The following is a 24371-nucleotide window of genomic DNA, read 5'->3' as shown; positions in this document are numbered from 1 at the left end:
CAGAACCAATTTGTGGTGGTAGTTAAGACATCAGGCTACAAACTGGGGGACCGTGAGTTCTAATCCTGGCTTAGTTATAAAGGCAGTTGGGTCCAGGCTTTTTCTTTCAGCCCTAGAAGTCAGGCAACAGCAAATCTTTCTGAAAAATGCTGCAAAGGAAATGTTCGTAGTCCCTAGGAATCAAAACTGACTTGAAGAAACAAACATGCCTGCGTGCATACACATGTCCACACACAAACACATACTTGCACAAAACATGGAAAGAGACACAAGTGTACCTTTCCCCCCTCACATATTTTGCCTGGAAGACGGAGTTGACCTTTAACAGGAACACAGGATCCAGCTGCAAAACCACCTTGTCTGCATGGAAGACGCAAAGGTCCTTACATGTCAACAACAACGGTAGGTCCAAGATGCGTCTTGCAGATATGATAGTTACCAAGAACACCAACTTCCATGATAGTAGTCAGATGCAGACCTCCCGCAATGGTTCAAATGAAGGTCTGGTCAAAGCCTGCAACATTAGTGGCACATCCCAGGTAGGACAGCGATGAATGGGCAGAGACAATAGATTGGAGCAACCCCACCAAAAAGGCAGACTCAAGGATTATGGACGAGGGAAGTACAATCCAAACTGAGGGCAAGGCAGTGACCTGCTGCCGTAATGTGCTGGGAGGCAGTCCCTTTGCAAGGCCACTTTTAAGAAAGTCTAGGACATTCTCAACCCCCACTCCAAAGGGTCTAAGCACCATTCATCGCACCAGGCACAAAAGGTCCTCCAGGTTGCCTCGTAGATCTGCGTGGTGGATGGTCACCTGGCTACCTGCATTATCCGGATTACATCAATGGAAAAACGCTTCCAGACTAGGAGCCCCTCCAGACAACTAGCTGCCACCACTGGGGGTCCAGGTGGCAAACAGGACCCTGGCTGAGGGATACCCAATCCAGAGGCATCCTCCAGGGCAGGACAACTGACAGGCCGACCAGGTCAGCAAACCACAGGTGTCTGGACCACTAGAGAGCCACTAACAGTAGGTCTAGGTCTGCATGTCCCTGAAACACCCTCCTGATCACAGCTGGATACCTGAGGGTATCCACTCCCTCCACCCCCAGAGACAGGAACCTGCAAAAGTAGTGAGGGAGATGGGTGTTATTTGGGGATGCAAAAGGGTTCACTAGAGGGCAGCCAAACCTCTGGGACAGTAGCATCATGCGCTACTATGATTGGTCCACCTGGGCCCAACTCAGCCTGTCCACTGTGCTTTTGGACAACCTCGCCCTCAGATCCTGTTCACCCTCAGCAACACCCTCAGCAACAGATGATCCTCCACTCACCGACACAAGGTGGCCAACTCCTTCATGAGTGGCTGCCAACAAGTCCCTCCCCCAACAGTTTGTGTGGGCTTTTATGGCCACGTTGTCCATTGAAAAGACTTGAGGGTCAAGTGTGCTGCCCTGAGCCCCAGACAATTGATATTGTGCGGGAGCTCTGATGGAGACCACCTGCCCTGTGCTACGTTGGAGCTGAAAAGGCTGTGGCTGTCACCACTAGTTTGGTTGGCTCTCAGAAATGGCAGCTCTTCTGGATGGCTTCTGATACTCATCAATGGAGGGACCACAACACTTCTGATGGGATTCGAATCCTGGCGAGTGACGAACTGCGACCAACCCGCTGTTATGGAAGCAGCAGCCTTTGGAGAGGTCTGGCGTAGAAACAAGCCAAGGGAACGATGTCAAGATAGGAGATCATCTTCCCCAAAAGCTCTGACAGGAGCACAATAGGAGCCTCTCTGGGCATGCACAACTGGGCCACCAAGAGCTAGATGCTGTCATGTCACCGTGTCAATCAAAGCCCCCAGATGAACTAACCTGGCGCCTGAATTGAAAGCTGGGTGGTCGGACTGTCTGGAGGGCTGCCTAAAAAAAGACAAGGGTTGGAAGGTGGGACGCCTAACAGGGTTACATAACCCCTTGAGGGCTGGACATTCAGAAGATTCTGGCTCTAAGTCTGACCAGTCCTCCTCTCCCTGTAATTATCCCTCCAACACGGAAGCCTGGTTCACTTCCAAGAGGTCTGATGTGTAAGCCTTCTGATAAGTAACAATCGTCAGTTTCTTCTCCAGTGCCTTCTGCCTCTTATGTACCACCTGCTGCTCAGCTGGCTTGCCAAGATCATGGCTTTAGCCTTGAGATTTTCTGCAGCCACCGGGCTGGAAGATCGAGCTTTAGCTGGTGCCTTTGCCAACAAAAAGGACCAGGAGCCTTTTTGGTAAGATGTGGAGGGGGTCTCCCCGTCCATTCTGAGCCAGGGGGAGAAAGAATGGTAAATCAAATTAATAGGGAAAAAAATCATGTAGGTCAGCCTCAAACACTCTCCCCCCCCTTCCCGGGGAAGGGCAGCCAAACTCCAGGCCAAAGGACCCGACTGCCTTGGGTAGGAAGTGGAATCCAACCGGGTCAAACCTGTCAGAGATCCTATGCAGACCACAAGTCAAGGGAAGGTTAATACCACTGTCATTGCCACTGCAGAAGTAGAGGCTGGATTCGTAGAGACTCTGTTTCAGTCAACATTGTAAGGCAGGTTTATGCCCAAGGCTGCTGCTCCTGTGGAATGGGGAAAGGAGTATGGCCATGTCAGAGGCCCCTTCTCCCGCATGGAGTATAGCCAAGGTGGGCTGGTAGCGTACCAAGTGGACCATTGCAATGAAACATCCAATGGTGGGCACTGCAAGGCAACTGAGGGTGAGCATCTAATTCAGTACACCAACCTAGACCCCAGTTAAGCTGCCCACCTATAAGGCACGCTTACCAGGGGTGGTAGAGCAATAGCTATCAGCAAAGGCCACAATAAAGTTTGTGCCAAAAAAAAAAGAGCACCTCAAAGGGAAACTGTCAGGAGTTTGCAATAAAGCAGATTGAACGATATAACCAGAGATGGTCCGAAAACAGCAGACCCTGATCAGCAAATTAAAAGGAAGGTGAGCCCCTAAAGAATAGTCTCAGCGAGGGAAGAAAACCCGCATTCCAGCTGATCGAGCGGCCGAAATGGCGGGCATTACAGCCAGAACCAAAACCAGGCACTTTGAGGCCAAACCAGGCACCTAATGTTTCTCTTTTACCGGTATCATGTATATAAATATTAAATCTTTGTATACCACCAATCATAGTTCCCTCTAAGCTGAGCAGTGAGCAATCGCTCACTTAAAAATCATCATCAACTCAGAGTTTTCCAAACCTGCCCAGAAGCCAAGAGGGAAAGAGTGAGAGGGAAGGAGAGAGAGAGGAAGAGAGGAAGAGAGAGAAACAGATAGAAAAAAGAGAGGAAGGAAAAGAGAAAGAAAAAGAATGGGAGTAAGGAAGAGAGAAAGAAAATCAAAATCTAGTTTGAAACTAGCTCAACTATTTAAGTGGCATTTTGATATTGATAGAGTTGCCCTATTATGAGCTCACTGTTATAGACACACAGTACAGTATTTTATTTTGAAATTCTCTGAGGCAAAACAGGGTGGGTTTTTTGTTTGTTTGTTTGTTTGTTTGTTTATTATTTCTGTGCCGCCCAGTCCCGAAGGGACTGCCACTCAGACACTATACTTTTCCGCCCACCCCAAAAAAGAATTAGAGGGAACACTGCCACCAATACGTACTTGACAAAACAAACAAACAAACAAATTCCAAGTCTTTTGCATAGCAAAAAAATGAAACCCCTGCCATCTGATCTGTCTGCCGAAAATGTCAGGTGCAACAGCCAGATTAAAGAAGGCAGGTCAAACCTCAAGCAGGGCAGGTCAAGAAAAGCTGCCCTGTTCCGTGGCTCAACGCCCCCTCCCCAGCCAAAAAACCATTTAAAGTGAAAATCCAACAAAACCAAGGTAAAGAAACAGCAGCTGAGGCTGCAGCCTGCCTAGTCACCTGAAGGCAAATGGAGCAGCCACTTACAATTCGCTGTCTATCAACTGGAGACCATGTCATTGGAAGAAAAATCTAGGAAGAGTCCAGGAAGGATTGAAAACTCTAAATTTAAAGCCAAACGATGATCAAACAACCCAAATCTCATAGGAGCAAAGGAAAAACCATCCAAGAACTGGATTGAACAACTGAGGAACATCTGAGGAACGACTGAGACGGAACCTCAGAAAATTCAACCCAGTCCATTGAGCTGTGAGGTTAGAACAACCCATCCTGGGGGGAAAAGTTAGTGTCTCTCTGAATATTAAACAATTTTTTGGTGATCAGCATGGCAGCAAATAAGGACTACTGAACAGTTATTATGGATTTTATATACAAAGGAGACTATTTAGAATATAGAAAAATATTTAGATGTACTTTTTTAATCATTGTTCAATACATCTCCGTTTGGAATAGAATCTTTCTGTCTATACGTTTTACTCTTAACTTTCAATGCAGCTCTAAGAGTCACAATTTCCTGGCAAGCTCCCAGGTTTGGCAGTGAAGCATAGAAAGTACAACGGTGGAATGAGATAGGAGGGAGGAGAGACAGCTAAACATGACAAAAGTTACACAAGAGCTACCATCAGAATATACGAAAGGCACTATAAAGAGAAGAAATATTGCAAATGTATGATGCACCATATGAGCCTTGGGATATCAACGGAAAGGCAGCATTGCTAAATATCATTGTGGCTTTGAGTAAACAAAATATGATTCATCTTTCTCCTACACAAGAATTTGAGTTCTTTCGGAGAGTTTAGTAATCTCATCTGAAAAATTGGAGAAGCTGAAGAAATTGCCACGTTTAAGTTTGTAATCAGTTATTATTATTATTATTTTTTTTTAGATTTGTATGCCGTCCCTCTCTGAAGACTCGGGGCGGCTCACAACAGTAATACAAAAACAATATAGCAGTGAGACAAATCTAATATTAAAATAAAACATATCTAAAACCCCAACAATTTAAAACCATACAACACATACATACCAAACATAAAATATAAAAGCCTGGGGGAGGATGTCTCAGTTCTCCCATGCCTGGCGATAAAGGTGTGTCTTGAGTAATTTGCAAAAGACAAGGAGGGAGGGGGCTGTTCTAATCTCTGGGGGGAGTTGATTCCAGAGGGCCGGGGCCGCCACAGAGAAGGCTCTTCCCCTGGGGCCCGCCAAACAACATTGTTTGGTCAACGGGACCCGGAGACAAAGACATTTAGCCCCGGTCACCTCAACTGACTCATTGTCAGCTGATACTGCTATACAATTGGAGTCGAGGTCCGCCTGGATCTGAGTGACTTTATCAGCGAAAAACGAGTTAAATTCCTCGGCACCACCCTGTAAGGGCTCCCCAACTCCCCCCTGATTAAGAAGGGAGTGGGTCACCCTAAACAGAGCGGCTGGGCGGGATTCCGCTGATGCAATCAAGGCGGCATCGTTTCCCTAGACGTCTCTTCTGGTGTTTCAACTCCCGGAGCTCCTCGTTGAACCATGGAGCTCTACGGGGTCTAGTGCCACAGAGAGGTCGCAATGGCGCAATTCGGTCAAGAGCCTCTGCTGCCGCCTTGTTCCAGGCCTCAGCGAGAGTTAACAGTCTGTTTGGGCAGAACAGTATCAGAGGTGTTATGCGTAGCACCACAATTAAAAAATTGTTCCCTCTGCATTAGAAGGGTTTGTTCCGATCAGGTAATATGGAAGAAATAATTTTTATTTATTTATTTATCTATTTATTTGAATTTGTATGCCGCCCAACTCCTGAGGCACTCTAATATGGTTTCTTCTAATTTTACAGAAACGTCTTCCTTCATACAGCTAATCTCAAAAACGAGTAATTATAACACTAGGTAGGAGAGTCTGCAAGGGAGAACCAATTTGTGGTGGTAGTTAAGACATCAGGCTACAAACTGGGGGACCATGAGTTCTAATTCTGGCTTAGTTATAAAGGCAGTTGGGTCCAGGCTCTATTTTTCAGCCCTAGAAGTCAAGCAACAGCAAATCTTTCTGAAAAATGCTGCAAAGGAAATGTTTGTAGTCCCTAGGAATCAAAACTGACTTGAAGGAACACGCATGCCTGCGTGCATACACATGTCCACACACAAACACATACCTGCACAAAACTTGGAAAGAGACACAAGTGTACCTTTCCCCCCTTACATATTTTGCCCTTTTTTTATTTGAGTCCTCCATAGAGAATACGATCCTGCTCCATGCCAGATAGAAATGTATCTCAATTTTGTGGTGATCAGTATGGCAGCGATAAGGACTACTGAACAGTTATGATGTTTTTTATATACAAGAGACTGTTTGGAATATTGAAAAATATTTATATTTACTTTTTAAATGTACGGTAAGTAGATTCTGTAACAGATTTGTTTTTTCACAAAATATTGAATGTTAGCTTGTAAGGATTAGATGCAATGTCACGTAGAATGAGTGAATGAGTGTTATATTAGGGAAACAGGCCAAGGGATAAATATTCCTTGAAACCAGTTCCCGTTTACCGGTATATCTCTCCCACAAATGGATTGAAGGCATTGCTCAATATTGCCCAATCTGCATTGTATCTTCTAACGTTCAGGCCTAGATAAATAGCTTTGATACTTAGCAGCCAGGGCACTTAGATTAGGATAGTGTTTAATTTAGGGTGATGGCTAGAAGGCTGTTCACTTATAAAGGCCATAAAAAAATATACCTAATCTTTTTCTGGCAATATCAGTTCATTTTGTATCAAATTTTAGCACCCAGAATTTCACTGTACAGGTGTCATCAAAATGAAAAATGACAAAATCATTATGAAAAATAACATTTTAACAGCAAATTCTCAATAATGATCTGGGGCTGCTATCATAAGATGCATTATAAAATACACACACATACAAACACACACTTCAGAATTGTCTGAATTCTGAAAAAAAGCATTTAAGAGAGCCAAAGTCATAAAGGAACTGCATGGAACCTTTATTCAGCTCGTAGATTGCTCTCACCCCCAATTCCCGAGGCAAACTCAGAAGTTGGTTATGCTGAAAGATGTGGATCTTTTTTTGTGAATGTTATGTATGTTTTTATCAGTTTTAATATTGTGTCACTGGGATAGGCAGCTACCTAAATCTACTAATTAAAATGAAATAAAAATTATTTATTTGGAAATCTTCATTAGAAATATTTCAAACCTTATGAAAATTATGGATATAAACAACTTAAGCAAAATAAAAAAAATAGAATAGAATAGAATTTTATTGGCCAAGTGTGATTTTATCTTGGTGCACATGCTGTCAGTGTACATAAAAGGAAAGATAAGCTCATCAAGAATTATAAGGTACATCACTTAATGATAGTCCGAGTACAAATAAGCAATCAAATTGTATTAGGAACTAGTTAATATAAATTGTAAGGAAACAAGCAATAAAGTTACAGTCATAAAGTCATTATTTGGAAGAGATGGGTGATGGGAAGATTAATAGTAGTGCAGACTTAGCAAATAGTTTGGCAGTGTTGAGCGAATTCTTTGTTTAGCAGAGTGATGCCGTTCTGGAAAAAACTGTTCTTGTGTCTAGTTGTTCTTCTTCAATGATATAATTTTCTTTCTAGAATCACATCACAACCGTACTGTCTGCATATAATTACATGCAGTCCTCAAGTTATAACAGTTCATTTAGTAACTAAAAAGTGATTTATGATTGTTTATCACACTTACGACCATTGCTGCATCCCATGGTCACGTGACCAAAATTCTTATGCTCAGCAACAGGTTCATATTCATGATAGTTGCAGTCTCCCCTGATCATATAAAACCTTCTGACAAGAAAGGCAATGGGAAAGACTGATTCACTTAACAACTGTGGCAAGAAAAGTCATAAAATGGGGCAAACTTCACTTAACAAATGTCTCACTTTGCAATGTAATTTTTTGGCTCAATTATGGTCATAGGTCTGGAACCACCTGTATTTTATTAACTGTAACACCAACATTTTGACACAGTAACCCCTTCATTCATTGAAATAATTTGATTGCTCATTTTACAGATTTAAGGATTATCAAAAGAATCTTAGAAAAATAACTCCTCAATATATACAGATGCATGATCATTATTGTCATATGTATGATTATGCAGATAAATTAATGACTGCACGATTGCATTTTACCATGTTTATATATGGAGACAAATGTTAACCCTGGTATTTCTTTATTCAGCCCAAGAAAGTAAATAAAGGAAACTGTTCCAAAGTTCAAGTATGACTCCTTATATTCTTTATTTTATATGTTTAATATCATTTATCAAGTAATAAACAAGCAATAGTTAGAATTTTTCTGTTGGACACTTCATTAATGGAATGAACAGGTAAAAATAAATTGCTTACCAAAATCAGAAGTAACTAAGCTAACAGCATAAACTCCTACTTTTAAAAAAAACCCTATTTTCTATGTATTTCATTTATTCTTTGGTAAACAGTCATAAAAATTAAATGTTCAGTTTTTAATGTATGGGACATGTATATAGTAATACTGAACATACACAAACTATTCCTGAACAATAATTACAATTCTTATGCTAGTACTGGTCTACAGTATATTGTTTTTTTTAAAGATGATAGCATCTTTCATCTCTAAAATTCAGAAAAAAATATTATTTTTAACTGGAACTGATATCTGATAATAGGAAGCCAAACTATTCTGTTTAAACATTAGCTTCATTTATGTTTCCACATTTTCAATGCAAAGCAAAATCTCTGGTGAAGCCACAGTACATATTTTTTCCCAGCCCTGGGACAGAGAACTTTCTAGTCTCACGCTGGTTCAGTGAAGTCTGTGCTATAAATATAGAAAGATGCCTAAAGTGAAGCCAAAGTAAGGCCAGTGGCATATCAGAATACAGAAGTAGAGGCCTAACTTCCATTTTTTTCATGCCAATCTTACACAAAGCTGTTTTTGAAAGAAGAGAAAGTGAAGCACCAAATCCTTTGTCACATCAGATATATTTAAAAGGAGTTATCTGTAAAAATATGTGCACCAAAAAAACAGATTTTATTTTATTATCTTGTAATATTACAACCCCAATTCATTATACACACATAAAATAAGATAATACAAATACCTGGATTCTGCTTCTTGGCAATTGCCAGTAACAAGAGAGAATGGAAACCCAACTTTTTCCATTGTTTAACCTTTACTTGTAACAGCTGTTAGACTCCAAAGAACTGTATGCAATAATCCAAAGGATGGCGAGAAGTATTCCCTCAGAGTTAAAAAATAGACATCACAACAATTTGGTCTCTCATACTGAACCTCCTTCCTGTCTAACTACAATCATACTGCGTGATTGTACTCCTACGGAGGAACCAGCCTCAGTTACTCCCAACCTAGATACATCAACAATGAGTTAAGGAGATAGCATTATTCCTCTGTGTAACGAAGAACTTCCTGCTATTGAAATGAGTGTTTCATTTCTACCCAAATTCATGCTATCAGTAATGGCTTATGAAAGAGTAGCATCGTATTTCCAAATATTTCACTAAAGTCAGTGTCTATATAGTTAATTTCTATTTTTGTTTACACAATAAGCATTCCCACAAATAGGCTATAAGATATAATAAGACTTACAGTTGACACCAGCTATGAATCTAAAGCTAGCTATTATTTGGGATGAAGTGGAAGGGAGGGAGAAAGGAGGAATTTATACTGCATAAATATTATACATAAAATAAGAGTAGAGGTTGTAACCCATTTTCTATGGGTCCCTTCATCTTGAATTCACAGTCAATATTTATCTATTCTAAGGTGTGCTTTATAATACAGATTTTCCTAATTAATATACCTAAGATTCAATAAGCATCTCAGGGTTTCAGCCTTACTGAATTGTATTTGCAGCAAAACATAAAGTAAAATAAAAACAGTTTGTACAATTTAATATCTATGATAATCTATCAGGTTCTGAATCACTATTCACTGTACAGGTTAAGCCAGTCTTACAAATGACAGCTATAAAAAAGCTATGCACAACACACACCCAAGGTGATGTAACACAACAGATCAACAGATTCAGTCCAACTTCTAGTTAATCTGGTGAAATAACTAAAGGCATAAATATGCAATTCTCTAAATTCTATATAGATTATTCCAAAATATATTCTGGCAAAAATATGCATTATTTTTAAAACAGCCATAAAAATTTATTGTAACTGCAGCATATTTAAACAACACGATCCTCAAAAGTCACTCTAGAGATTCCTGACGACCATTCTACCCTTTAGCTTCTGGTCAATCATTACATGTAGAGGAGAGGGCAATTTTGGGTCCTAGAGATTATATCTAAAAGTGTTAATAGTCACACAATACAAGGGATAAACATAAGTGATAGAACAATATTATTTAAAGATTGAAATTTCTGAAGAGTTTAATTTATTTAATTAATTAATTAATTTATTAGATTTGTATGCCGCCCCTCTCCATAGATTTGGGGTGGCTCACAGCATACAATGAAACAATTCCTAACAAATCTAATAAATGTTAAAAACTTTTAAAAACCCCATTATTAAAACAGACATACACACAAACATACCATACATAAATTGTATAGGCCCGGGGGGGGGGGGGGTTGCCTCAATTCCCCCATGCCTGATGGCAGAGGTGGATTTTAAGGAGTTTACGAAAGGCAAGGAGGGTGGGGGCAGTTCTAATCTAAGGAGGGAGCTGGTTTCAGAGAGTCAGGGCCGCCACAGAGAAGGCTCTTCCCCTGGGACCTGCCAGACGACATTGCTTAGTTGACGGGACCTGGAGAAGGCCAACTCAATTTCAGCCAGTCTAAATAATGCCTTACATGTTAACTTTTTTTTCTGAGCCGGGGTGGCACAGCAGGTAGAGTGCTGTACTGCAGGCCACTGAAGCTGACTGCTAGATCTGCAAGTCAGCGGTTCAAATCTCATCACCGGCTCTAGGTTGACTCAAGCCTTCCATCCTTCCGAGGTGGGTAAAATGAGGACCTGGATTGTGGGGGCAATATGCTGACTCTGTTAAAAAGTGCTATTGCTAACATGCCGTAAGCCGCCCTGAGTCTAAGGAGAAAGGCAGCATAAAACTCAAATAAATAAATAAATATTTCTCAGATCTATTGACAAATTGCACTGCCACTTTTGGCAATTTTCTGCTCTTTTGGGGGATGGAGGACTCTGTGGGTCTCAAAAAAGAATTATAAAATCTGCATCACCAAAGTAGAAAGGGCACAGTGGTGTTTAACAGTTAATGAATCCTGCTGAATTTTACAGTAATTATGAATAAATATGGCCTAAACCCTAAAGTATGATCTGTTCTACATACATCCTAAAACTAGAGAGAGAGAGAACTCAATTAAATGAATGAGTCAAAAACATTATACAAAACTACATATTTGGAAAGCTGCATGAATCCTAGTAGACAATCACATAAATACAAGTAGTCTTCAATTTGTTTAGTAACTATTCAAAGTTACAATGGCACTGGAAAAAAACTGTTGCAGCATCCTCATAGTTGCATGATCAAAATTTGGATGCTTGGCAAGTGGTTCTTGTGATCCCCCTTTCTGAACTTCTGACAAAGTCAGATTCACTTAACAACAGTGTTATTACCTTAACAACTGCAGTGATTCGTTTAACAACTGTGGCAAGAAAAGTTGTAAAATATGACAAACTGACTTAACAAATGCTTTGTTTAGCAAGACAAATTTGGGGCTCAATTGTGGTTGTAAGCAGAGGACTACCTGTATGAGCCAACAGTGTGCTACAACTGTCAAAAAAGCAATTTGGTCCTAGGCTGCTTTAAGAGAGGGGTAGAATCAAGATCACATGATGTATTAGTACCACTTTATAATGTCTTGGTATATTGCTGACCCAAGGGGAGCGGATCATTTTTTGAAAGCAAAGGTTCACATATTTTTGCCACATACAAATATGTAGTTTTGGATCATTTTTCTCAATAAATAAATAAACAGGTATAATGTTTTGGATTCTTTTGTTTAACCAGGTTTCCTTGATTAGTTTAAAGTCATTTTTATGCAGAAATATTGAAAATTCAATAGGATTCACAAACTTTTAAGCACATAGCATCAGTAGCTACAGATCTGTGTGTATGAACAGCTGCTCTTCTATAAGCAGGAAAACTAAAGAAAACCTGATTTTATTTAAAAAACAATTTTAAATAGCACATCTTTTTAAAGAACCAGTTATAGGAACAGGCTTCCAGAGATCCTGAAAAAAGAATCTTTCTAAGTTCAAGAGTTTACTTTTATTTTCTTGCTTCCTGTCTGAGTTAGTGGTTTTACTCCACTGGCCTACTGATCCATAATTGCTCCCTATGCTTGATGGTTTGATTAGCAGGTATCATCCCGATTTTAGGCATTTAGAAAATACAGTACACGATATCTTTGGAGAGATGAAACCAAGTAGCTTAAATAGTAAAAGCAAATGGGTCCTTTGGATTCTATGTAATTTTTGATTAAACTAAACCCCACTATCAGATATTTTATTCATGCAAAGTTCTAAAAAAACAAAATCCCCACTTACACCTATGGGTAGAATGTGTCTTTCTCAATCAAGGTCCTCTACCAGAGATCTGGGAGTTTGAGGGTTCTGTGCAGTATATTAGCTGCCCATAGCATTGCATTCTTCTGGACAGAGAACTATGATTTGCTCCTGGGATCTGTTGGAGCCACTCTCCCAGCAACAGAAACTCAGCTCCAAGTACTTCCTACCACCACTGAAACTACTTTGGCTTTTACTTTACTTCCCCTGCTCTGGAAGATTGCTGTGGCTTGCTTTCAGATCTTATAGCCACTTTACACTGGTGTTTTGTGTCTTCTTTTTCTCCCTATGTGTTCTTCCTGTGCTGTTTATTTTATTTGGCTATATCCTCTTCGTTGATCTTTCAGTCCCTGGAAGCTGCCAGTTATCTATATATGTAAAACATCTATGGAATGTTTAGCAATGTGCTACAGCAATGAGAGTTGCCTTGCCATTGGTGCCATTGACTAAGCACAGCTTGGAAAAAGTTGCATCCACTAAGTCAGATTAATTTTTCCTTCGTCCAAGGATAGTTATACTATTTTGAAATTCAGAACAGTATAGGAGTGACAAACAAATTGAACTGTTTCTTCGATATCACTTGTTGTAGTTTCAATCTGGTTGTTTTCCTTCTGTACTAATTATGATATACCATAGCTTTGTGTTCTTACATCTTCTCTCTGTTTGTTAATGTTTCAGAACCGTACATTACAATTTCAATTCATCTTAAGATTTTTATAATCCAGTTATCTGTCATTTGGGGAGAGAATAAATCAACAGCATCTATCCTCCCTTGTAAAATAAAAACTAATGGGAAAGTTATGCAAACCGACACTTAGGATTCTATCTACCTTTCTTCAAACTTCCATCTGCAAAAGTCACAACAGGGGTTAGTATAATGAAGCCTTGCTTGATCAAACCTGTTGCACAGTGTTTGTACAGGAGCACAAATAACATTGCTAGGGAACCTAGGCGAAACATAAGGAAGCAGAAGGAAATGGGAAGCAATCCAGAAAAAAAATCAGAACCCGAGAATTGGAAATCCTGCTCATCTAAGTAATCAAGAGATTTGTAATAGGACTGCGTCCCCCCAGATAGGCCCAAGGGTGCTTAAGACTTTAAGTGTTAACATCATCGCCTTAAACTCTGACAGTGGACAACTGGCAATCAGTGAGATATTTTAGTACAGGCATCATATCTTTGTACCTTGCACCTGTCAGCAGCCTAGTTATTGCAACTTTCAGGGACAGTCTTATATAAAGTGTATTCCAGTAGCCAAGATGAGAGTTAAACCAGGATTGTTACACCAACACTCCGCAGTCTGCATTGGTTGTCGATCAGTTTCCGGTCACAATTCAAAGTGTTGGTTATGACCTATAAAGCCCTTCATGGCACCGGACCAGATTATCTCAGGGACCGCCTTCTGCTGCACGAATCCCAGCGACCAGTTAGGTCCCACAGAGTGGGTCTTCTCCGGGTCCCATCAACTAAACAATGCTGCTTGGCGGTACCCAGGGGAAGACCCTTCTCTGTGGCGGCCCCGGCCCTCTGGAACCAACTCCCCCCAGAGATTAGAATTGCCCCCACCCTCCTTGCCTTTCGTAAGCTACTTAAAACCCACCTCTGCCGCCAGGCATGGGGGAATTGAGATACTCTTTCCCCCTAGGCCTTTACAATTTTATGCATGGTATGTCTGTATGTATGTTTTGTTTTTATATTAATGGATTTTTAATCATTTTTATTATTGGATTATTATTGTACGCTGTCTTATTATTGCTGTTAGCCACCCCGAGTCTCCGGAGAGGGGTGGCATACAAATCCAATAAATAAATAAATAAATTGTGGATAACCATCACCAAGTCCCAGAAGTACTCACAAACTCCAAATCTGCTCTTTCTGGCAAAATGCAACCACATAAAAACAAAGCTTCTTGATTATCAGCACCTATGTCTTGTCTGGATGCAACGTCATTTATTTTCTCTCCTTCATCCCATAATCAAGTTTTAGCAACATTCAAGGATGCCAATTGCTTTCTTGAAATTAGGCTATGTGAACAAATAGAACTGTGTGTATGTAGTACTTAGGATTTCAGCTTTTCTTTCAGTGTATTAAAGAAATGCTTCTAACTGTAGAAATAGCTTACCGGTGATATGCTTCCCGACGGTACTTTTTCAGAGCATGGCCATCCATGTTTGCAGGAAGATCTGCTGCATTTTGTAGCCGGTCACTCCATGAAGTTGTCATTTTTACTGATTGTTTTTCTTTAAAAGATAATGAACTGTGGGAAAAAACAAATATAAATACATAAATACACAAATATCTGATAAAACAATTTAAAGTATCTAGTTGAGTAAAGCACATACACACACAGAAACATAGAAATGTCAGAAGAATTTGGAATTCATACTTCATTGTGTAAGCTTTATGATTTTAAACTAATCACTGTATCTAAAAATTACATTTGTCTGGAAACCTATATATAAAAACTATTTACACTATATTGTTCCACATCCTCTTATTTCTTAATTTCATGGTGAATCATAAACCAATCATCAACTCATTTCTACTGTAATTTTATTTACTTTAAATATATGATTGCTTCTTTTTAAATGATGTCAAAGACACAACCTAAAAATAAGGTTGTCTGAACTCTGGCATACTTTTATAAGTCAGTGGGATAAGTACGTAATAGTACAGGCAAGCAGCCACCTAAAATTCTTAATTATAAGCTACTGAAATCCATGGCACCTTTCTTAAATTACAAAAATCTATTTTAAAGTTTACGCATCTTTAAATAGCTTCAGATAAATACAGAAATGTGTAAACATGCTAAATAGCTTCAGATAAATTCAGAAATGTATAAATATGCTAAATAAAGTGGGAAGTTATTTTTATTACAATGCTCCTACCATTATCACTATTAAATAACTGATTATTCCATTTGTAAAACATTTTCAGAGATTTTATTTCATTATCTTCCATTATGGCACCGGATTCTTATCCAGTTAATAAAGTTTTATAACCTTTATACTATCATTTAGGAATAATATAACAAACACTTATAACTTTAATGGCCAGATCAGAAATACTCTCTCTGTGTCACTATATTAAACAGATACAATAATAGAAACTAGTTAAAGAAAAAGAAGAAAGGTATGCATCAACCACATTAGCTGATTGGCTCACATGACAACCTACTCCCCTCTAAAAGGTTAAATGGGGTTAGATGCGCCACTGTTGTAAGGAGAAGAGAATGGTTTTTAACCACATTTGGAAATTTGCCTGAGGCTAGGAGTGCTATTTGCCAATTGTTGAATTTAAATTCCAATTCCGGAAACAACAATGTAGCTCATATAACAGATGCAATATCAGGAAGGCCTCCTAACTTGGTTAAAGGGCAGTAAATCATAGGGAATCATGAAAAAACAAAAGCAAATGCCTACACTATACAACAATTTTGAAAATAAAAATAATATCTTAGGTAGAAAAAGTGGTATGTCCTAATAAAAAAATGCTAAGTGCAGATTTTATCCTACTGGGATCTTGTCCTCTTTTCTATATATTGACACATACAAATATATACGTAGGATTTAACATATATATTTGCATATAAGTGGGTCTTCTCCGGGTCCCGTCAACTAAACAATGTCGCTTGGCGGGACCCAGGGGAAGAGCCTTCTCTGTGGCGGCCCCGGCCGTCTGGAACCAACTCCCCCCAGAGATTAGAATTGCCCCCACCCTCCTTGCCTTTCGTAAGCTGCTTAAAACCCACCTCTGCCGCCAGGCATGGGGGAATTGAGATACTCTTTCCCCCTAGGCCTTTACAATTTTATGCATGGTATGTCTCTATCTATGTTTGGTTTTTATAATAATGGGTTTTTAACTGTTTTTAGTATTGGATTATTATTATATGCTGTTTTATTATTGCTGTTAGCCGCCCCGAGTCTCCGGAGAGGGGCAGCATACAAATCCAATAAATAAATAAATACATTAAAAGATGTTAACCAGAGGGAGCACAATACTGATCTAAGATACTATTATAAAAACTAAGTTCTTCCATAGGGAACATTTCTTTCCTATGTTCTAAAATCTAGTAGAGTTGTTACTTAAAAGCTAAGTAACAAAGTACCGTAACCAGCCTCAATTTTCAGATCAACAAGGCATGGTATATTTGCTTTTTAGCAACAACAAAAAACACGAAAAAAAGGGAAAGATACTCGATGTTATTTTACCATGGGGGACAAGATCCAGAAAAACAAGTATTTTATAGATTGTTGTTATTCTTTCAGTAATTATCTATGTAGTCATGTAGATGGTTTTTGTCTAAAATCTCAAGAAAGTTCCAAAAAGAGGAACTTAACAGGCGCCCCTCTCCTTCTATTTTATCCGCATATATCCGATATTGAAATTCCCATAGTGATCACAAAAAGCTATACAGACACAAACTTCACAGCAATGGACTATTTCCAGTTCTTTATAATGGACAATTTAAACTTGGAATGGATTTGTTAATAAAGAACCACAGTTAAAATTTAGCCGTTTGGTTTCCTTTGTGGTATCTGTAAATGAGGCTTATTTATCAGAGAAAGAAAGTCGAGAGAGAGAAAAAATAACTTCCCCCCAAATATATCATTTTTATACAGATGTCCAATCTATAATGATGAACAAATATTGAAATACTAGACCAGATTACTAATTAACATATTTTCAAATTAATCATGCACACAACTATATGCTGTAAACAAAGTAACTGCTCACATGGAATACTCTCAAATTGTAAAATCTGATGAAACTTGAATATACAGTGGTAGCTCTACTTAAGAACGCCTCTACTTAAGAACTTTTCTAGATAAGAACCAGGTGTTCAAGATTTTTTTGCCTCTTCTTAAGAACCATTTTCTACTTAAGAATCCGAGCCCGGAAAAATTTCCCAGGAAATTTGAGAGTGGCACGAAGGCCTGGCCAGTTTCCTGCCATTCCCCCTGGGTTTCTCTCTCTGGCGCAGTGTATAGGAGGCAGCCTCACGCCGGGTGTATGGGAGGCACGTGCTCCGCTTCGCCGCTTCAGAGTCCCTCTTTTTTTTTTAAGCCTTAAAGTTTTGGATTTTTTTGATTCCCCTCACCACATCTTCTTCCTTCAGCAACGACCATCCTCCTCTTCTTCTTCCTCCTCCTCCCACCCCAATTCCGAGCTTTTATTTCTTTCCTAATGGATTTGCACACATTATTTGCTTTTACATTGATTCCTATGGGACAAATTGCTTCTGCTTACAAACTTTTCTACTTAAGAACTTGGTCACAGAATGAATTCAGTTCTTAAGTAGAGGTACCACTGTATATTAAAATATAGAGTGAACAGAACATCAAATGATAGAAGTAAACCCAATTTGTAAAATTATGACCAATAAGCAAAGGGTTTCTATGACCTCTCAATAAGCTGCAATATAGCTGATGACGATGGACAAAGGATTGAGACCTTACTCATTTTCTCCTTCGAAAACCAAACTACAGTACATGAATTTGCCCTGCAGTCTAAAAATGAGATGCTTGCAAAAGCAAAACAGTATCAGCTGCTGGAGAGAAACAATTTAATAATGTGTTGTGTTGTCAAAAAAAACCGCAGACAAGGTTAGAAAATAGGGTCATGACATTGTAATATCTCTACCTGTAATCTGATAGTCAATGCTGTACTTAAAATAGGTGATATAAGACCCAAATTTTGCTGCAGATTTTTTTTCTTAGTTGAGTGATCACTATATGCTAGCTAGCTCAGCGTTTAGTGTCTGTTGGAAATTATATAAGGTGAGTCTAATGCAAGTTTAGATGCATTAAAAAAAAATAAATGACAGGGTTTATCAGAGTTCCAATATTTATCTTACCACCATTGGATGGTAAGGAGTAAGGACACTGAATTGAAGGAATTGTGTTCTAATGCAAATAGAAAGATTGCCAATCTTATTGGGATAGCAAAAGGTATCTTGTTGAAGTCAATGATTATCTGATAAGATCAAAACTTTGATGTCTTTTTTAAAAAAATAGACTTAAATGTTCAATGGTGGTAATGGCAGCAAACTAGGTGGGTGAATGATTAATACAATTGGATAAATAAAGTAGGCATAGAATCTCTGTGACTATTAAGCCATTCAAGAATTGAAGTTAATCTCAAAAAGATCCAATGAAAAGCATGGATCTGCAGATAGTTAAAATGTATCATTTAGCATGTCTCATGATTGATGTAATCTTTGTGGTAACTCTGCAGAGCAAGGAGATCCCAATCTCATTGATGATTACCAGCACCAAAGAGAAGGTTTAAATTGTTCCTTTATTGTTCTATGAATGAAAAAAAGTATAAAAAAGTAGAGACAATCCTTAAAAACTTGGAAGAAAACCTCTAGAAAAAGAGCGTGAAATTCAACTGAATTGCTAATCTCACCAATATGAATTAATAATAATAATAATAATACATAATAATAATAATAATAATAATAATAATAATAATAATAATAATAATAGATTTGTATGCCGCCTCTCTCCGAAGACTCAGGGCGGCTCACAACAACAATAATAATAACAATGTTACAATGGAGATATATATATATAATATCAATTAATATTTTGTGACTATTGGTGAAGTTTGTGCAGACTGCAGGAAAAAAGTTTAAATAGAGAGGCAATAAGAAAAACAAAAAAGGAACAGCATTGCAATCAATCTAAAAGAAAAAGAAAATGAAGAATATTATAGATGAATTTATTATTGTTCAAGATCTTAGATAAGAGTTGCAATTTTCTTTGCTCCATGTTCAGAATAATAAGGCATAGTAAGGTATAATGTTATAGTACAAATAGTATTATAATGTATATATTCTGCTCACAATGATGACACATATATTTCTGACAGGGAGGATAAGATTTAGTAGAAACAAAACAGTAGCTCTCCTTCTCTCCTGTCCTACCAGCACATTTTGTTGCCCAACACAGATTCTCAAAGAACAACAGAACTTTGAACTGCTGCTATTAATCTCAAAAAATCCTAGTACTTTGGTAACAATCCAATATAATTCTTGCAGTTCACAAATTAAAGTGTATTGTGTTTAAACAGTCAAAATTGTGTCTAGATGGAAAACTGAAGTTAAAAAATCCCTAGATTTGCCTAAGGTTTCACAAAAAACCAAAGGAAATCTGAAAAATAAACCTTGGTATGCAGTGAAGGGCTGCAAAAAATTCTACTATACTCTGGGCATGGCTCATTGTGTGGGTGTGGCTTGATGGTCATGTGACTGGGTAGGAGTGGCTTGACAGCCATATGAACAGGTGGGAGTGGCTTGACAATCATGTGACCGGGGGTGGCTTAAAGGTCATGTGACTGGGTGAGAGTGGCTTACCGACCAAGATAAGTTTTCAAATAGGTGCTTGGACTCTTTTTCAATTCATTAAGTCACATAATTTAAATAGCCACAAAAAGGACAAATGATAGACAACATTATTTGCTGAGGAGCACAGTAACATTTAAAGGCTTTGTACTGAACCCACAAGGTTAGGCAAGTAGCTCAATTTTCTTTAATTGCTATAAAAGTTCAGTTCTAGATAATGATTAAAATGATTAAAGCATTTATGGGTAAAAACATACTATTTAATTATTTCCTATTTTAAAGGTAATTAAGGATCATGCTAAGGCAGTGTTTCCCAGCCTTGGCAACTTGAAGATATTTGGACTTCAACTCCCAGAATTCCCCAGCCAGTATTCGCTGGCTGGGGAATTCTGGGAGTTGAAGTCCAAATATCTTCAAGTTGCCAAGGTTGGGAAACACTGTGCTAAGGTACTACAGAAGGACAATTAAAAAAACTATTAAGTATTCAATAAATAGTACATAAACAGCAACCATCACTGTTTGTATGCTATATGTCACATGCAAGCATTGCCCCAAAATATAAATAGATCATAAATCTATACAAGAATATTACAATAGTTACTATATCTCCCCCAAATAAAATAATCAATTTCCTTTATAAAGGAAAATCAAATAAATAAAATTACATAAGCACACTGCTTGACTTGTTCCCCAACTTTTCAAGCTTTGCAGGTTGGCGGGTTGGTGGTGGAGGGGATGATTTGTGTAAGCATCAGCAAGCGTGTGCTCATGTGCAGCTGCATTCGTGTGAGTGGCATGTATGCACAGCCACTGTTCACACAAATGAAGCACACTTCTACACTCACCGCTGCTTAGGTGAGTGGAGTTGTGTGTGGGTGTGCACGCCGTCCCATTTCCGTAGCCCACTTGTAAACACTTGACGGCTTATTAGTGGGTCGTGAACCAGAGGTTGGGAATCCCTGAACTAAATTGATTAGCTCCTCCTCCTAAAACCATGTTTGGGTCTGTGTCTGTACGTATGCATGTATGCATGCACGCACTGCCACACGTTTCAGAGAGATGCTTCCCACAAATGGAAGTGTGTATGAAACAGATCTTTTGGAAATATTACAGCAGTTGTTTTAACTCTGGAAGCAGCTTTCGCTGTCTTTACATCCATGTGTATGTGTTTTGCACATGAGATACAACCAGGAGCAGCTTCGAAAGTCATTTATGGAAACAATGTGGACCTTTTAATGATTCAAAAAGAGCCGCTTCATACTTGTGGTACACACTGTGAAGTTCACCCTCAAAAGTCTTGTGCTATATTGAGGATCAATCTGTACAGTTCATCTTACTCCATATAAGTCGGGGGCAGGGGGGGGGGGAAGTGGTGGAAATTCAAAGAATCTCTGCAATGGACAGGCTCATCAGCTGAGGATCACAATTTCCAAGAGTTCTAATCCATGAGGATTGAAGAGGCTCCCAAAGCAGATACTCATCTTCTACAAACAAGGGTGATAAATGCAGATTGAGATAACATATTCAATGCTATTTCTCCTGAAGCTTCTGTACTTTTGCCCTATTATCAGCCAGGGCACCTGTAATCTATTTGTTTGCTTTCAACTAAATCTTCTAATTCTATAATCTTCTACATCACATATTTGGTAAACACAACACAATTCTCCAATTTTGGGGGAGTAAGCAAAAATTATCTCCAAATAAATACAGCAACTCCCTTTTTACGACCCTATAATCCTTTAGTAAATGCAATATGTTACCAATGTCAATAGCCACATTTTTTAAACATTCTTGATGAATATTTAGCATTATACACAACTATTAGAAATTCTTACAGCTATAGATACAAAAGGCCAGCAGGTCAGATGTCTTTATTAGAAGAGCAAAGTTCTAATGCTTGAACATTAAGGAGTTTAATTATTTGCAGTTTCAAGGACTGCAGTTAATTAATACCACAAAATGATTTATACTGAACAATTTAGCTAATGTATGATTACTGCAAGTTGCTTCATGTTGCATCAGAACATCAATGACAGATGTTCTTAAAAGCCTAAAGGAAAATAAAACACATGTTCAGATGCCTCTTACTCAACCTGACAGTTATCTCTCTGATGTAATTTATCAACCATGGCCTGTTGCAAAAACCTTCCCCAAGGCCATCCAGTTTTAAATAAAGAACGTCAACTCAGTTCCTGCAAAATGTTTCTCTGAAACATCCAGCATTTGCTAGGTCAACTGCTTACTCCAAATACAACCTTTGTCCCCATCTTTCAGTCGATTTTTGTGGTTGCACAATGAAATTATCTGAAGAACAAAATGTCTGCCCCCTTTCCAAACTACTGCTCAATCTCAACCACAAAGCCAAAATAATACTTAAATTTTTAATAGGACCATCTAATACAAAATCTAAGGCTGTTATGGATGCCCAAGTCTGAAATAAAACTAACTGCATTATTGGGATTCTTCTAACCTACACTTTAACTTACAATTAGATGATTTGAACACACATTTTTACCCAAATGTTGTGCAAAGTTCTGGCAATCAAATGACTCGCCATCATTACTGTTTAAAACAAAACCTTTTCCCCAACTAAAACAGGGCTGCCACTACAATAAATTTTGAAAATGAAGTAACTTCAGTGTCTATGAAAAATTGAGATATGGATATCTGCAATAAAGAAATAAGGGAGGAAAATTCAAGTTATAATTGAGATAAGGAGGAACAGAAGAAAGACCTGACATCTGGAAAGTATAGTTAAAAAAACAAAAGTCCTAGCCTTAAGGCAGTACATTTATACATCAAATTGACTTGTACTTTACATTGGCCAAAGAATATTCCTGTGCAAACCACAGCTTTTTGAGGGACTAAAAACAGATTACATCTGTCTATTCCAAAATGATTATTATATCCAATATCTGTAAAGGATGTTGTTGTTTCTTCTACCAATCCTTGAGATCCATCTGTTTTCTAATCCTGAACGTTATTTTGATCCACATTTGAGATGAGAAGTGGTTAAAAAAATGAGTTCCAAGAGGATCCCCAATGCCCTGCTGTTAACAACCCATCGGAGGACAGAAAGTGGGCATACATGAAGCACTGAGCAAAATGATACCATACGGAGTGATGACTCGAAATGCCAAGTGCAAAATGAGCAATTGGAAAGAAAGTTTGGGGGGGGGGGTTCCTCCATACTTTTCACTCCCAAAGAGAAATTCAGGAACTCAAAAGTTTCAAGATATCTCGTCACTTTTTAGGTGACACTCTGATATATACCTTCCACCTTAGAATTCAGGGATGAAGGCAAAGTTGGCTCTTCTATGACTTGTGGACTTCAACTCCCAGAATTCCTGAGCCAATCATGCTAGCTTAGGAACTCTGGGAGTTGAAGTCCACATGTCATAGAAGAGCCAACTATGCCTGCCCTAGATGTTTATCCTTATGGGGGAGAATATAGGATAGGATTAGAGAAATATAATTCTTTATTGGCCAAGTGTGATTGGACACACAAGTTAATTGTCTTTGGTGCATAGGCTCTCAGTGTACATAAAAGAAAAAGAGGGAGACAGAAAGAGACGATGTTTTATAACCATGCTCGGATTTCAACCTGCGAGATTGGGGCAACCTGCCTGCCTCCTTTTCTCCACCCGGTGGGGGCGATTCTCCCCTTCAGTCCGGACTGGGGTTTCTTACCACCAATTCTCCCGCGCTGCGTTTTAAGTGCATAGATGGGTGAGGAGCGCGCGCAGCCGGAGGAATGGGCAGCCACGTCCCCCCCTTTTTTCCCCTGAGGGGCCAAAGATGGGGGGGGGGGGGGACAGGACGGCGACTCTGTCTTCCTTCCTTCCCCAGACTGAGACAGGAATAGGAGGGAGTCATCTGACTTCCCGCCTCTTGCCCGGCAGCTCCGCTTTAAAGGCACCGCTCTCCTTCCTCCTTTCCCCCTCCCCGTGAGGGCGCGAGAGAGCCGCTTGCCGCCTCTTCGTCCCCCGCTGCCCCGGCTCACCTCTCCGCGGTCGCCCCGTCGCCTCTCGTTTCTTCGCCCTCGCCCGAAAGAAACCGCAGGACTGCTGTAGCGCCGGACCTCGAAAGCCGCGCATGCGCCAGAATAGCCCTTCCCTCCCTCGCTTTATTTATTTATTTTTCCCTCCTTCCCCCCCACCCCCGACCCCTCGATTAAGGGACCGGAGAGAATGTGCCATGCTACTGCAGAGCCGCAGAACCCGGTTAAGACTCCGGGCTTAACCCTGCGGGGTTAAAGATCAGTGCGCGTGGGAAGTGGCACGCTGTTTTGCTTCTTGGGACTGACTAATTCGTATCTTGCAGATTGGGAAATACAGTCTACCAAAAAGGTTAGCCAAAGTAAAAAAAGTAAAATTAATAAAATTGACAAATTAAGTGAAACACACTTTTTCTTTTATGTACACTGAGAGCATATGCACCAAAGACAAATTCCTTGTGTGTGCAATCATGCTTGGCCATTAAAGAATTCTATACCGATCAAAAAAAATAAAGGGAACACTTCAACAACACAA

At 39.2% G+C, this 24371-nt stretch overlaps 1 protein-coding gene across 4 annotated transcripts in view; it reads right to left on the bottom strand.

Moving 5' to 3' along the window:
- The window catches only part of NT5C2 (5'-nucleotidase, cytosolic II), a 78784-nt gene extending 54828 nt beyond the window's left edge, over positions 1-23956 (bottom strand). The window contains exons 1-2 of one of the 4 annotated variants that reach the window (XM_070752770.1): positions 23843-23956; positions 14614-14748 (exon numbers count right to left, since the gene is read on the bottom strand). In XM_070752770.1, the coding sequence (XP_070608871.1) occupies positions 14614-14714 (101 nt within the window). In that variant the 5' untranslated portion in view covers positions 14715-14748; positions 23843-23956. The remainder of the gene's footprint in view (positions 1-14613; positions 14749-23842) is intronic. The other 3 variants (XM_070752779.1, XM_070752773.1, XM_070752777.1) reach the window with 3 other exon arrangements.
- Positions 23957-24371: the final 415 nt, after the last annotated feature.

The sequence above is a fragment of the Erythrolamprus reginae genome, chromosome 5 (assembly GCF_031021105.1).
Source record: "Erythrolamprus reginae isolate rEryReg1 chromosome 5, rEryReg1.hap1, whole genome shotgun sequence".
NCBI classification, from domain to species: Eukaryota; Metazoa; Chordata; class Lepidosauria; order Squamata; family Dipsadidae; genus Erythrolamprus; species Erythrolamprus reginae.
This window is presented reverse-complemented; position numbering and strand designations above follow the sequence as displayed.